Source organism: Anguilla rostrata, chromosome 13, assembly GCF_018555375.3.
Source record: "Anguilla rostrata isolate EN2019 chromosome 13, ASM1855537v3, whole genome shotgun sequence".
Classification (NCBI taxonomy): Eukaryota; Metazoa; Chordata; class Actinopteri; order Anguilliformes; family Anguillidae; genus Anguilla; species Anguilla rostrata.
The window spans coordinates 18,622,931-18,639,387 of NC_057945.1; the positions used below are offsets into that span (position 1 = coordinate 18,622,931).

The following is a 16,457-nucleotide window of genomic DNA, read 5'->3' on the forward strand; positions in this document are numbered from 1 at the left end:
GTGCTGTACTGTACCTGCCTAATTGCTATTGATCCTGTATTGTATTTACTGATGTTCTTTCACGACGACAGACAAACAGATGAATACATACCTCCTCGGTCTCCAGGGTGATGGCTGCCAGTCTGGACTGCAACTGCTGGAATCGAGTGTCCAGCTCGTATCTCACCTGGCATTCCGCACTAACCTCACACACCTGCAACACACACAGAATACATCACTATCTCACCAGTCACAGTACTCAAACATATGCAACAAACAGAATACACCACTAGCCATACCACATGCACGCAGAGAACACACACACACATACAAATACAAAAATCTCAGCTGATTATGTTCATCAAACCACTGCTGACCTATTTATAACAAGTGCTGTAATTTCTACATCATGAAACAAAAATGACTAAAAGTACCCTCAGATAAAAGCTGAGAATGTGCATTTTAACCACGCGTATTGTTTGATTACAAAAATATTTCATAGGCTAATAAAGCTAATGAGTGAGGTGTATTGTACTTTCTTAGGGCCTAAATTAATAAATATTTGAAACAATGAGTGAGGTGCCTGAGGACGGTCACCTCGTCTCCCTCGTGAGGCTGGTACTGAAATCGGAAGGGCAGGCAGAATGTTGCATTGTGCGCCTGCAGCAGAGCGTCCCGGTCTTGGTTCTGGTCCAGCCCGGTAATAGCACCCTCCAGCTGCTGCAGTCCATTCTTTAGGTTCTCCTGGATCCGGTGGCGGCTGGACGAAAAGCCGTGCATCACCCGCGACAACGAGAGATGGTAGCCCAGGTCCGTACACTGTGAGAGGCACAAACCGCGGCAGGTAGTAAGACCATCGTCATGGCAACAAACTTGCTTGCTTTTTAAAATTAATGTACTTTCAGCGTGGGATCTATAAATACAATATGGTTTAAATGTGGTTCCTTACATGGACAACCAAAAATGCAGAAATAAATAAATAAATAAATCGGAAAATAAAGAAAATTTAAAAATAAATTAATAAATTCTTTCATTTCATGTAACTAGCTATACCGGGATTTGGACCGTGAGATCATAAACATGTATATATATATATGTGTGTGTGTGTGTGTGTGTGTGTGTGTGTGTGTGAGATAGTCAGTTAGGCTGAGGCAGTTATGTGTTTTGCAGATTCAAATTTGGGCGGCAGGTTGTGTTATAAAATGAGCAGGCAACCCGCGCCCTATTCTACTCTTCCTGTGCTTGTGTTTGAGGCGTCACTCTTCTGTAGCCTATTAATAAATGAGCGCAATGGCTCAAACAAATGTGATCCGCCTGCCATGTCCCCAGTTGAAATCGTTACAATATTTTAATCTTTAATATAAATCAGTAGTGTGCTTAAATCATCTTTTTTTTGTCCTGCTCTACCAGGCGACTATGAGTATGGACACGCCACCCCTATTTGAAGTGCTTTAAATTAACTATCAACTGCTTCTGCCACTGGATGCCGCACAAGTCGAGACCACAAGCCAGAGGAACAGCAGAACACAGAATGGAACACGTTCTGGCTGGAGCATAAATAGGCTAGTTATATTAGAACCTCACATGGTGGACAAGCGGAGCACGCAATGGCGTCAAAAAAAATGTCACGCACGCTGAGCTGGACGCCACATTTTTCAGTGCCTGGAGTTCCCGGAAAAACAACGTCTATTACTGCTGATGCTGTTTTGGGCGCAAACTCGGAATAGCCTACATGAGCTGCCATGTGCACCTGAATATGGGAACCCTCGTTTTTAACGTCCTCTCATTTTGATAAAAGTGACCCATAGATATTATTTTAGACTGGTAGATAAATTAAACTTTATTATGAAGTACATTTGTCCCAGGACTACTGTATGTTCTTAATATATTTTGTCATCTATATGTCATCCTTTTCAGTCTTTTGAAATAACATTAGAATGAATCCATAACTAGAGAGACCCATAATTAGGATATTCTGACTACAGAATCAGAATGTACAGTATATTACTTCTTCTTTTTTTTTACATTAATCACCCAGTTTACCATTTATGTTTGCTTTTATTTGCTTTTAGTGACTAATATTTAAGGCTGAATTTTCCCTTGATCACGCTGAGCAGAAAGCAGCTGTCAGGTCAGACCATGTTAATTAAAGCAGTGAGAAACTTCTGCTCTGCTAATCGGAGATCTCCAGTATGGCCCTGCATGCTTTCACAAGGCATACGTACGTATATAACTGGTATTATGTACACACAAAATAATTGTGTTTTTTTCCTACGGCCCAAAAAGATTCCATGTTTTAACCATATTTATTGATAAATGAAGGCTTTCCCTCAAAGCTGCAGAGATCTGGAAAGCCAGTAAGGTGCTGTGGAATAATCAGTCTCTGCCTGTCCCACTGTCACATTAAAACACACTTATGCTGTCTCCTCCTGCCCAGGCCTTTTAAGTTTTTTTTTTTTTGACCAATAACTGCCAATTTTTGACATGTTTAAATACATTACCTTATGCTCATTTCCTTCAGTAATTCTTTAGTGTTCTTCACTATGTGTGGAAAAACACATTTTCTACTTACTATGCCATAAAGATTTTAATGACAAACTGAAGCCGAAAGACCCTGTACACACAGCTGTACCCCCTGGGGCTGGATCTGCAGACATAATAAGAGCTGAGAGAAACTGAGGGTGCTTAAGCTCCACTCGAGACTTCAGGAGTTACTGTAGACATGCTGAGCTGTCAGCCATTTTGTGACTCTTCTGAGGCTAATTTAATAAAGGATTGGGTCAGCGAAAATGCATTGGCTCAGTAAGTGGGGGCATGGGTCAGAAGGTGCAGGTACCCCTGCTTTAGACAGTCCTCATCCAAGATGTTGGAGCCATCTCAAGAATTGCATGGGGATGTACAAACACTAGAAAAACTGATACAAGATGGCCTGAGTCAGTACTTCCTCAGAGATGCTCTGATAGGAAGCAGCAGGAAGAGGCCAGAAGCAAAGATACTCACATCAATGATGGTGCAGATGTCCTGCAAGTAGTATTTGTTCATGGAGGCGTTGGCAGCAGCCAAGCTCAGCAGGTAGTCATTCCGAGCTTTAGTGCACTTCAACTGCATCTCCTGGACTTTCCCCAGTCTCTGTATACACACAAGCATGCAAACACACACAGACCTTTATTTTATGTTTAGCTTTCAGGTCTGCTGCTTCTGCCATTGAGTACTGGACACAAACTGCTCCTAATATGACACCAACCACAGCTCTTATTACTCCTGAGTTTGGAACACAAGCTTGCATTTTGCCTCATCCCTGCATCCCCCCTGTTTGGGGGGGTGCTGATGAGCACTCACTCTCTTCTGAAGCACATGCAGCTGTCAGCTGCAACTTCTTCCCACCCCACAGCTCAACAACTGAGCACCAGAGGAGTGCACTTATCATGCAGCTTCTCAGTCCCACTGAATGGATTCCCTAGGTGATGCTATGGTCAGTTCACCCAGCAGGGCTGCTAGCCACAGTCTGCACTGGCACAGTCCATGTTAGATACAAGGCCATGCACACGCTGGAACACTGCCTTAACAGGATGTGCCTCCCAGCAACCCACAGCCAAGCCTCATAAAATGACACTGGTGACAAAAAAACACTGGTAACTTTTGTTGGTTTGTATGAAGATGGTACCTCTGTCTTTACAGCTTGTGTTTGACTGCATAAAAATCACACTAACTGTAACTCATGTTTGATTGGATGTGAAAAATGTGCCACCTTTTCCATCAACCTGTCCATTTTCTTGACTGAGCTCCGTCTCTGCCCTCCTGATTGGCTGATGACTCCCAGGTCAGTGGCTTTGCCAGTCTTCCGTTCCTCCAATCGCATGGCTTCCTTGAGCTTGCCCTCTGCAGAGAGGTAGTCAGTATGGTACTGGTGGTAGGTCTTCAGGGCCTGGACAAGCAGACACACATGGACCAAGGAGAAGTTAAATAAATAAATAAATAAATAAATAAATAAATAAATAAATAAAAAGTCAGTTTGAAGTATAACAAATACAATGTTACCTCAGCAGATAAACACAGACAACCAGCTGTAGCTCTGAGCTAAGTATGTGTGTAAAGTCATGTTGCTCACCAGCTGTAGCTCTGAGCTAAGTATGTGTGTAAAGTCATGTTGCTCACCAGCTGTAGCTCTGAGGTGACCTTGAGAAGCTCATCCTGTATCTGAAGCCCAACTTCCTTACTCTGCAATGGAAGAGAGAAAGCATTCCACATCAGTATGGAAAACATTCATAATAATATGTAAATTATATTCATTTTCTAATGTATGTGTATTTCAGTGCATATCTTATAATATAATACACACTTGAAAAACATTGGATGTAAAAGTCTCATAACTCAGTAGTTAAAACAGTTATGCGAAGTTAAATAAAATGCTAACATGGATTTTTGTTCATGGAATCCTATTGTGCAGAACAGAGAAACCAAACTGTCATACCAGAGAGACAGAGGGATGAGGGAGGTCTAGAACAGGGACTGACTGGCCCTGCATTTGGCCGGTCGGTGTGTATCCTCCTTACAGTGAAGGGGGGGGGGAGATAGAGGGATGGAGGGACGTATGCAGCAGTACTCAAGATGTTTGGCTATTCAGTGTGTATCCTCCATGCAGTGAAAGAGAGGGGGAGACAGAGAGATGGAAGGAGGTGTAGAGCAGTACTCACGCGTTTGGCCAGCCGGTACGTGTCCTCCGTGCAGTGAGAGAGCCGCTGTGTCAGGTTGTTGCTGCAGTACTCGCTCATGGCTCCGTGGTCCCGGCTGTCCTGCCGAGTCTGGGCCAGCAGAACTGACCAGCACTGAGCCACAGACAGCTCACTCTGCTCCTTCCTGAGGCCAGAGGAAAGCACACCTTTCATTGCCCACAATGCATCACCACCAAGTCTACACACAGGACAAGAGAATTGCCTCTGTTCTGCGTCATATTTCTCTGTTTCGTCTTTCTGCAGACACAGACCACCATCGGACCACAATGTCTGAAGTTTGTCTAATCTATCCTGAAAAATATATCACTGAAAACACACAGCTCAGCTGCATGAAAATGTAAGATTTTCTCAACATGAACGCAAAACAAGGTTTCAGGTAATGAGATGGTACTATTGTAAGGAATATTTTTCAAGATGAGGGTTCTATGCCTGTTTTTCTCTTAAAGAGACACAGTTTTTCTCCTGAGACAGAAACAATACACTGACACTCTTGATTTTGGTGATAAAATGTGACACAGTTCACCTCTTGATTATGGTGGGAAAACATGGCGATGTTTACCTTTTGACCTTGGTGTAGCGCTCGGTCAGTTTGTCAAGCGCTCGAGCGTATTCCCCCTCGATCTCCCCACGTCTGCGCAGGTAGTCACTCATGTCCTGCAGCTGCTGTGTTTTCTGCTCCAGCTGCGCATCCAGAACCTTCAGCTGCTCCGAGAGCTGATTGCGTACCTCTGTGTGGGGTGGGGAGGGGTGGGAAACGAGCTCAGTGAGATTAGCACAGAGAGCTCAGTATGAGTTTCTCAGCAAAATCTTTACGTCGACACCAATGGGAATACGTTTACATGTTCATTCAATATGCATTGAGTGCTCTCCCTATCATCTACAATAATACAGGCAGCATGTACAGCTGTCTGCTTTTCCCCTCCTCCCTCTCTCACTCATTCCCTCCTCCCCTTTTTCTCTCTCTCCAAAGAATATACATAGCTGCAGGCTGAGGTCTGAGTGGATGAGAGGAGACATCACCACTAATATTCTATAAATACACACACACTGTACACACCAATATGCACTAATACACACTGACATGCACATGCATTCACACTGAGGAGACAGCATCACTAATACTCTACAAATACACAAACAAACACAATACACACACACACACACACAGATTGACACACTGATCACATGGTGTGAAGAACACTACCTGGTTTTAAATGTTAAAAAACCAAGGAGATGGTCTTTGATTTTCGCAAAAGGAGGACAGAAATAGCACCCCTGAAAATAGCTGATGAGGACGTGGAGATAGTGACTGAATAAAAGTACTTGGGAACGTACATCGACAGTAATTTAAACTGGAACACCAACACAAGCAAAATGTGCTCAAAAGGAAACCAGCGTCTCTGCTTTCTATGGAAATTAAAATCTTTTCAAGTAATTGGAGACATCATGCTGTATTTGTATCGCAGTGTGTTGCGGTCCGTTATTACTTTCTGCTGCACAGCGTGGTTAAATGGGCTCTCTAGAGCAAACCGAAAGAAGCTACAGCGCATCACTAGGCAAGCCAGCAGAATTATCGGGATCGAGGTCTTCAGCATTCAGATGTCATGTCAAAGGTTCATGTTGGACAAAATAAATCGGATAATCACAGACGGGACACATCCGTTACACTCAGCAGTGGTACGCAGTCGGTCAGGACGGATTATCCCACCCAAGACATGCACAAACCGCTCCAGATTTTCTTTTCTCCCCAGTGCAGCACACCTTTTTAATCAAAAATTTAAAAGATGAGATCCCAGTGTTTCTGGGCAGCAGCACTATTTTTAAATTTAATTTAAGTTAATTTTATTATGTTTTACACTATTTTATATTTTATTTTATGTTCTACATGTTGGTGATGACTATGACTATGTTTCAATGTTATATATGATGTTTTTGCTGTTGTATGATGTTGTATCTGTCTTTTACCCTGTCTGTGCACCAAGAAGACAAATTTCATGTTTTTTAAACATAACTAATAAAGTTAACTCTAACTCTATGCACATATACTGTGTGTAAACACACACACATACTTCGCAGACACACATATACACAGTGCATACACAGACTGTTCACACACACACACACACACACACAAATACCTTTAATCTGGGTTTCATACTCTGCCAGACTCCCTTTCTCCCTCTTCAGTTTCCCATGCGATGTCATCGTCTCTCCACCAGGGGCTACGTCTGGCTCCAAGTGAAACCTTCCACTGCTGTGTCCTGTGCGGCGTGAATGCACTGAGAGACTGGGCCGTTACCTACGATAGCCGCTGCCCTCTGACAATGTGTGCAGCGTTCTGCTGCTCCACTGCTTCTACCAAGCACAGTCGTTGCACGGCTGCAGGAAATAATGTGCTATTTCCCTATAAGACTACACTGCACTACGCTTTCTTCACATGCGCACACAGACACACACGCAGGCACGCACGCACACACACACACTCAAGTTTTCAGCTGCTCCTTACAGCATACTGTGTTTAACAAGCCTATCTGCCTCTCGATCACCTTGTGCTTCAGAGCACCGGTGAGATTTTATTCATTTTGAATTATTCCTATTCCAATTATTTCTTATTTGAGTTAACCTTGTACTTGGAAGTTGTACATTAAAAAAACATTAAGTCTTTTTTTTAAATTAGGATATCTTCCATTTCCTGATTCCTCAAATGAAAATGATTGTCTTCGCCTGAGAGAAAGCAAGAGAGAGAGAGAGAAAGAGAGTGAAAAAGCAGAATGATCAAAATCTCAAGTTAAATACAGCAAACCACTCCAGGATGCACATTGAGCTACCCATGCTGAGGTTCACACCTCCATGTCTTATGCAATGCATGGTTACACTACACCGTTAAACAGCTACATTATACCATGGGCACAACTATTCTGCCAAACTACAACTTACACCACATCAGATACACAGTTACTGCCCAACCTGACAGAAAGCTTGTGGGAACTCCACCGCAAGGAACGCAGGCCAGCAGTTCTATTAGGGACTGCATGATGCAACACAGACAGCTACACCAACAGAACTTAGAATAGAAACTAATAATAGAAATTAAAGACTTGTTTTCTAAAATTGCACACAATGCAAAAAAAAAAAAAAACCCACAACATTACGTCTGTTACACACATGCATTATCAAAGTCATCAGTGCACTACTGGTATTACCTATAAATAATTTGAGGAAACTACAACTCAGAAATGGTAGAAGCCATCATAATAACTCAAATGTTGATTTTTCTCCATCTTCATAGCCATACCCTGCCCCCCGAATGGGCTTCATGAATAACAACTTTGTTTCTTTATGTTTCTGGGGTTGCTTGCAGAAAGGTCCTTTTTTGGAATTAAACAGTGGACATGTTTTCATTGCCTAATTTTGCAGAACTTTACAGAACAGTATCCCTTTGAGTGAGTGAATGTGAAAAAGGTGCATGTTTATAAATGCCAGCCTTATGCCACATACAGTGTGCTCAGTCTCCCACTGGCTTTATGCATGTCTGTCAGCATTTGCACTCCTAAATGTCTGGCCTGCCTTTCCTTTAATGCAAAGTGCTTCAAGCCACTATTCTGGAAATAAGTACTAAATGAAGGGATTCTTTTACTCCTGTGCAACTTGGTTTTATTCACCTGTTTACATTTCCATACACTTCAGCCTCTAGACACACATTCAAACCCGTTGCACACCAGAATTTGAAATGCACAGAAGGACAAGGATCTCTGAAATGGGTGGAATACTATCACTCTCTCACTGATGCAGTTAAAGTCAGTGACTGACTGCACATTTTGGCTGTTATTATGTTCCTACAGAAAAACTGCACACGATAAATCTAAGTAACTCAAATCTCTGAAAGCACACCTATTAAACCACACGGCTCAACTTTGGCTTTCATTTATTACTTCAACAACCCAATTAGCACAAATGCTGCTGGGGAGACAGACAAAAAGGACCTTGTCTTCCATTACCCCATGATACTGCAATAAGACATCTCAGTTCAGCTATCAATGAAAGAGATATAATGACTGCTGGGTAATTTACATATAATGTATACATACATATATTATCCATGTGCTAAATTATTGGATATTATTTCTGTTGTTTTGTAGGCCAGCACATGCTAGCATGTAATAATGAATGCACGTCTGTACCATAGAATTACTGAACTGAACTGAACTGAACTGTTTTGTGATTAAATATTTAAATTTTTTCCAGTTCTTTCCCTACAGTGTTGTATTTTAGTCCTGCTGGCACATGCTATGCCAGACCATTTCTTGCTTGGCCATGCTGATATCCAGATAATTATGAAACATATTAATTTGTGGCTAGCAGTATTACAAATGACAGTTACAGTCCTCATATGAATGGTTACTGTAATGTGGAATGGAAATAGTTTTTTTATGAGTCTAAACATAAAGAATACAGTAAGGACCACCATGCTGTTGATCTTCCAGGCACTTTGCCTCTAGTTTGTAGCTGCTACCCACAAAGAAGTGACTAGGACTAATGTACGCAGAATTCTCAAGCTTTTTCATAATGCCATCATGAGGAACAGCAAGAATAAAAAAGAGAAGAGCCACAAAACAATCAGTTCCACTTCAGCTGTTCAAGTATCTTTACAAGACCATGTTCTTTGTTATAAAGCACACTCATTTGTAATAGTTACACAACATTAAAAAAATTTTTTGAGACCCTTTTATCCCAATTAATATTTATGAGAGGTTAAAATTTGCTTATTACCATCATCTGTTACTTTCTGAAATGGAACCTCTGCAGATTGTGACTGTTTCACAGGAAACGGATGTGCAACGTTCCGCCATTTTTAATGAAACCTTGTGCTAATGTGATAAAAGGAGCTGTGGATGGAGAGACGATGATGTTACCATTTCTCCCAGAAATACTGTGTAATATATATGTCTGCTTATACATTTTAATAATATAAATAAATTAAATAAATTAATAATAATATTAGCTGTAAACCAGTTATTATTATTATTATTATTATTATTATTCCCTTTGTGCAATCTCCCTAGTGGCCACTTCCTGAAATTGTTCAACTCAGACTTTCAGAGCTCCTGCAACCTAACTACAAAACAAAACACAAAATTTGCAACCGCATACTAACTTACTATGTACTACAGTACATCATACGTTAGTATGTACTGTATGTACAGCATACTAAGACAGTTAGTATAACTAGTATGTACATGCTTTGGTTACTTAACCATGCCATGGTTTAAAACACGTTTAAACGCAACTAGAAACCGTTTGGTTTGCAAGAGTAGCGTAAAGATACGGGGGGCATGTGGTTATATAGTGTCAACAAACCTAACAATGCAATGTCACAACGTTGCACAGGATAATGCAAATGTCACAATTGCAGTGCTTGCACAAGTCATGGCACCACCAAAGAAACATGAACATCTCTTTCCCCCATACACCCAAAAGAGTTCCCCCGAACACAACAGCCCTTCACAGAGTGAAAAAGCCAAATATTTCCAATCCATGAAAGGCTACTTTATATTTACATCTGAACAAGTACCACGAGTAGCCTATGTTACATGTGTATGGGGCCTATAGCCATATTAGACATACATGTGTGACTTATATAGCCTACTATAGTAGGAGTGAATCAAAAACAGGAATATGTTTACAGCTTCCCAGCCATAGCGACCGACCCAAGAAAAAGGCTGGGGAGTGGCAAGGCAGCTTCAGGAGGATCGCAATATAAACAGGGTTTTTATATCTGTGATGCCAACTTAGCGAAAACTGGAGGGAAGGGAGACAGAAGAACTGCGAGCACAGTCTATAGTTATAATTAATAGAAATTATTTTCAGTGTACAATTTAGCACTGTGTCACAAATAAACTAATCACATGCATAGCTGAGCCCGTATAGTTTGTAGACCCTGCTAGACACGAAAAGGTTTTAAACCAGCTCAACACCGGCCCTTTCTGGATAAGACTGAGGAGGCTAAGTTCTGGGCCAAACGTTTAAAAATGGATGGGTAAAAATCTATCACCAAATTTGACCTGTTGGAGGTGCTAGAGGGGTTGATGAACCGACCCAAAACTTGGTGTCTATATACCGTGGCCTATCCTTTATCAATGTGCAAAATTTCACAAAAAATCCATCAAGCGGTCCAATGGGCTGCCATAGACTCCTGTGGCAGAACTGATAATATTAGTCGAAAAATCAATCTATCACAATAGGTGCGTATTCATCATTGGTGCTTGGCCTCTAATAATAATCCAGAAAGTCCCACTGAGGTAAAATCTCTTTTTCTAAGGGGACCTGGCCAGGGTAAATGTAGCCAATGCAAGATTTTAGATTTTTTTTAAACACCAATACAAAAAACACACAGAGAGGGAATATTCAAGCTCACATGTATATGGAATCTTATGATTTAGCCCTGTTTCTCTGCAAGGTCTCTGTGACCTGATCTTCAGCTCTTTAGACAAGAACACATCTACATATGAGTTTCCATAAATATGAGATGTTTGGATATAAATTCAGTAAATATTCATTTCACATGTGACATGATTGGGATTTTAAGGAAATACATAAGTAAAATATATGCAAAATATATTTTATATATTATTATATATTATCTTTATCTCAATTTTAAATATAAACAATATATATGGTTACAGGTTGTCATTTACCTCTGCTAGAACACATTTAACAATGAAAGTGTCATTCAATTTTTGTGATATGGGTGTGATTTATGTAAATCCAATACAATGAAGATGAATGCGTGAATCTGATGTTGGCCTGCCTGATCTCCCCAACCCTCTCTCATATTAACTGAACAAGCTTGGGAGGGTGAGCTCTAATATTGGGAGTATTATTGGTTGTAATGCTGGTATCAATGGAAGTATAATTGATTGTAATGTTGGTATCAATGGAAGTATATTGGTTGTAATGTTGGTATCAATGGCAGTAATATTGGTACTACTGGTATTGGTAGTATTAGCAGCAGTATTGTTACGTAGTGATGTTGGCATTATTGGTAGTACTGGTTTTAGTATTGGTACAGCTCAGAGGTGGGCAACAAGGGAAGAATATGTTTTGGGTTTTCATGCCAACTTTTGTCCTTAATTACTTATTCAGCCCTGACACTTATGCCATTTGACATTTTAGCTATATTTCTTGATAAGTGCATGGATGACAGACAAAGACTATTTTTGTCCCTATATGAACCATTTTACTGTTATGTAATTTACGAGTGAATCAGTGTTGGCGTATACAGCCAATTAGCTCATTTAGCCAGCATAATTGGTGGAAACAAAAACTTGCATAAATACTGGCCCTCCAGGACAGGAATTGCCCAACCCTGGTATAGCTAGTGTTTGTAGTATATTGGTATTACTGGTATTGGTGGTGTAGGCATTATTTCTAATAGTAGTATTGGTATTTGTAGCCTTATATGTTGGATTTGTCCCCCACCCTCTTTATGACCAAAACTACGAATACCAATACTACATATACTATTGTTGTATGTAGTACTGTATTGGTATTTGTTGTATTGTGTGTCCTGCTCCGTTTACCTGGTTGGACAAATAAACTTAGAAAAATAAAATCAGAGTACATTCTCAAAAGTTGTGTGCTGTACTATTAGAAAGCACAAGATATTCATGAACATCTAATCAGATGTGCAAATCCTTAATCGCCAGTGTGTGAGAGAGTATTACCATCAACATTTACAGTTATGTTACTATTCATTCTCTTCATTCTCTTTCATGCAAAAATGCACATACACACACACACACACAAACACACACACAATGTCAACTGCCAACTTCCTCATTTTAAGGTCAGATCCTGCATTAATGTAGATGTCAGCAGCACGCATTGCCGTTCTAACTCAGTTCCTCTTCCTCAGAAATTGGAACATTGGCCACAGCACCTTGGTTATGTCCTCCACCCTCTTTCGGTCTTCCTGCTCTTTCTCGCTCTCTTTTTTCTGTATGTTCTCAGTCACTCCATTCCCCCAGTCCTCCATTTCTCCTCCCCCGGCCAATTCTTTGTTTCTTTCAGTCCTTTACAACTCCTGCACTCTGCAACTGATCTTTTCCCATCTCTCTTCTGTAAAAGTCTCCACTACACTTCCTCTCTCTCTCTAAAGGATCACAGCATCATCAGGTAATCAATCATACAGACTATGCATAAGACAGAAATAAAGGATAAAGAGAGGAGAGATGGACAGTGAGCAGAGAAAAGGGACATGGGGCGAGGGAGCGAGAGAGAGAACGAGAGAGAGAGAGGAGAGAGAGAGACAGAGAGTGCCAGGGTAAGGGCTTGGTTCATATAATGGTATAATGGGGGAGGGGGTGGGGCTGTCACACACACCAGAATTAAGGGGGGGGGGGGGGCATTTCAGCTGAGAGGTGGTACCCCCATTTATGTCCATCGGCACAGATCAGCAGCTGTGTCTGATGGTGCTCAGCAAGGGGGGGAACATGCCGTCGCCTATTTAATTTATGTCTTTTATTTCTGCATTGTCTTGCTGTACTGCTGCCTTTCAGATTATTTGTGCCTTTAGGGCTTAAGAGAGGCATCACTCCCCCCTGCCCCATCCCCAAGTGTGAATCTGAGGTGTAAAAATATGAAACGGGGGAACTAGGGGCTACCCACAGGATGCTGCGAACAACACCAAAATAACGTGTCAGTTTGTTCTTCCCCCTCCCCCTCTCCCCGAGTGTGCGGTCCTCTTAAATCAAGCCTTCACATGCTGCACGCCCGCCAGCGCACCACACACACACGCATGCACACGCAGGAAGAGAACACACTACACATTTACATACTATGTAAAGGGCCATACACACAGAGACGCACACTCTCAACAAACACACATGCACATGGGCACACGTACGCACACACACACGCGTAAGGTGGACTTGCTGTATTTTTTTAAAGCCTGCATTCAGATTTATAAATAATAGACATGAACGCCTTACCTCACTCTCTGTAGTCCTCTGTTCCCTCTCTCCCTGCCTCCTGCTCTCCCCTTCTCTCTCTCCCTCTCTCACTCTCCCCTCCCTCCCTCTCACCCTCTCACACACAGAGAAGGCTGTGTTTGAGTCACACAGATTTCATGGAACCAATTTCATTTTGCTCTCTCTCTCCCTGACACATTCAACATTCAACACAGTGTACTTGCTCTCTCCCTCTCGTACATGCTCTCTCTTTCTCTCCCTCCTTGCTCTGAAGCAGTAGAAGTGATGTCACAACAGGCCACGCCCCCGGCTCCTCGCAGGCTTACTATAAATACAAGTGTGTACATGAATATGCTGTCCTGTTCTCTTAGTCTCTCCCCCTCTGCCTTTTCCCTTCCTCACCCCCACCCCTCTCTCTCTCTCTCTCCCTCTCTTCTCTTGTGACCTTGTGTTGCGTTTCACAGCTCTCCCATCCCAGCCAGTCCCACAGGGCTAATATACCGTAATCAGACCAGTCAGTGCCGCAGTCCTACTCATACAATCTTAATAAAATGGATACCACCCTTCTGGATTTAGATACTTTTTTTTTTTTACATTTGCTTGCTGATAATGAACAATTATTAATATAATCTATCTGTGTTTTATAAGATGCACATCAATTCAGCAGACTTGAAAGCAGAAAGAAAAACAATATTCAGAATAATTTTGATAAAGCAGTGCTATGAAGGAGATACAAATACAGAGCTTGAGCATTACATACAGTTATAATGTTGTTTGTAAGCACTAGTTTCTAAATGTTCCCCCTCCCTCTTCTTCCTTGTCTCAACAAATTAGTCAGACAACATTTCATTTCCTTTTTCTAGGCATAAAAGAAACAAATAAGGGAAACTTCAGACCAGAGAGAGAAATCCAGCTCTGTACTGCCTGGCAGTGAGGTTCACACACAATGATCTCTAGAGATAAAACAAAAGCAAATGAACAGGTCTCGAATATCTGGTCAACCACAGTCTCAGTCATGGATAAAAGACAACACAGTGCTGGGGTAACAGAGGGGAAGCTGAGGTTTCATAAAAGGTCACCTATAATTTCCTCACCAGGTATGGTTACAGTAGCATAGCATAAAAGCTCACAGGTATTATAGGAACAACTAAGCAGGGCTGTGCATGGTTAGTACTGAAGCTAAGAAGGACTGAGCTTGGTTAGTACTGAGGCTAAGCAGGGCTATGTTTGGTTAGTACTGAAGCTAAGCAGGGCTGGGCTTGGTTAGTACTGAAGCTAAGCAGGGGCAGGCTTGGTTAGTACTGAAGCTAAGAAGGGCTGAGCTTGGTTAGTACTGAGGCTAAGCAGGGCTATGTTTGGTTAGTACTGAAGCTAAGCAGGGCTGGGCTTGGTTAGTACTGAAGCTAAGCAGGGGCAGGCTTGGTAAGTACTGAGGCTAAGCAGGGCCAGGCTTGGTTAGTACTGAAGCTAAGCAGGGTCAGGCTTGGTTAGTACTGAAGTTAAGTAGGGCCAGGCTTGGTTAGTAATGAATCCAAGCAGAGCCAGGCTTGGTTTATACTGAAACTAAGCAGGGCCAGGCTTGGTTAGTACTGAAGCTAAGTAGGGCCAGTCTTGGTTAGTGCTGAAGCTAAGTAGGGCCAGGCTTGGTTAGTGCTGAAGCTAAGTAGGGCCAGGCTTGGTTAGTGCTGAAGCTAAGTCGGGACAGGCTTGGTTAGTACTGAAGATAAGCAGGTTGCTAGTGGTAAGGGGCAAAACAAAAGCAGAAAACCAAAACCAATGCTCTTGTGACAGGGACTCATATGATCTTTAAATGTTAAGTGTACTTAACATAGAGACTAGAGTTCTCCAGCGCTCTGGCCAAATCTTCAAGCTCAGTAACCTCCAGTTTAAAAATAACCCACGTATCTACCTCAGATTAAAATTGTGATGCACTGCGATGATCTTAACACAGATCCTGAACTTCAAACATTATTCACTCCATTTTGTCCAATCGTTATCAGCCAGCCATGCATGTCACTGGAATCCGTATAACATTTCACAGTAATGTCCGATCTAATTTGGAACATTTACATGCATTATGGCTAGATGTGAATGTATATGGCAGTCAGGGGCACAATATGATGCTTGCATGTGTGTTGTGATGCTTTCAGAAGTGCTGGTACCATATGCTGTCTGCTTTTTATCTGTTACTGCAAAAGATCAAGCAGGATCCCTCATGGGGACACTAAAGTCACTGAATTGAACTGCCTTTTGTAAGTCATAGGTCAAGTGTCAGAGCATGTGTAGAGGGCTCCCTCTAAATCTGCTTATAAATGCACAAATAGCAGGTATTCTTACCACCTTTCCATAGTCATCCACCTAACGAACATGGCGCATTTTTCAGTCACGGTCCCTACACATGCTCGGACAGTGGTTTGTACTTAAGAATCTTGTGGTTGCCAGTGTCTTGACTGTGACATCGCCCAGGTCACCAAGGTCTTTATGCTGAGGAACATTTTTTATTAAGCGCAGGGGCTTTTCAGTTTTGTGTTATTGCATGAGTCTGAGTCCGTGCAACAGGAAATCAAAGGCTGACAGGAAAGTACAAAAGATCCAGAGACTCGCTTCCTTATTCCTTTCAACAGACATGTTTCAGCTGTGATCTTTAGGCAGGTGTGTAATGCATGTCTGTCCAGTCGATTGATTTTTATTGGTGGTCATCCTCTTTCTTATATGTGCATTTTTGAAACGTACTCTCTTTCTTCACTTCTTTTACCCCCCACCCTCTATCTCAGTC

At 41.8% G+C, this 16,457-nt stretch overlaps 1 protein-coding gene across 6 annotated transcripts in view; it reads right to left on the minus strand.

Moving 5' to 3' along the window:
* Positions 1 to 13,942, minus strand: part of arhgap4b (Rho GTPase activating protein 4b) — a 29,577-nt gene extending 15,635 nt beyond the window's left edge. For all 6 annotated transcript variants that reach the window (XR_010325140.1, XR_010325139.1, XM_064306485.1 and 3 more), the window contains exons 1-9: positions 13,703 to 13,942; positions 6,851 to 7,436; positions 5,272 to 5,440; positions 4,674 to 4,836; positions 4,135 to 4,197; positions 3,728 to 3,904; positions 2,980 to 3,108; positions 577 to 798; positions 92 to 193 (exon numbers count right to left, since the gene is read on the minus strand). Coding sequence is in view for 4 of the 6 variants with exons in the window: in XM_064306485.1 (XP_064162555.1) it covers positions 92 to 193; positions 577 to 798; positions 2,980 to 3,108; positions 3,728 to 3,904; positions 4,135 to 4,197; positions 4,674 to 4,836; positions 5,272 to 5,440; positions 6,851 to 6,917 (1,092 nt within the window). In the remaining 2 variants the exon portion in view is untranslated. The remainder of the gene's footprint in view (positions 1 to 91; positions 194 to 576; positions 799 to 2,979; positions 3,109 to 3,727; positions 3,905 to 4,134; positions 4,198 to 4,673; positions 4,837 to 5,271; positions 5,441 to 6,850; positions 7,437 to 13,702) is intronic.
* Positions 13,943 to 16,457: the final 2,515 nt, after the last annotated feature.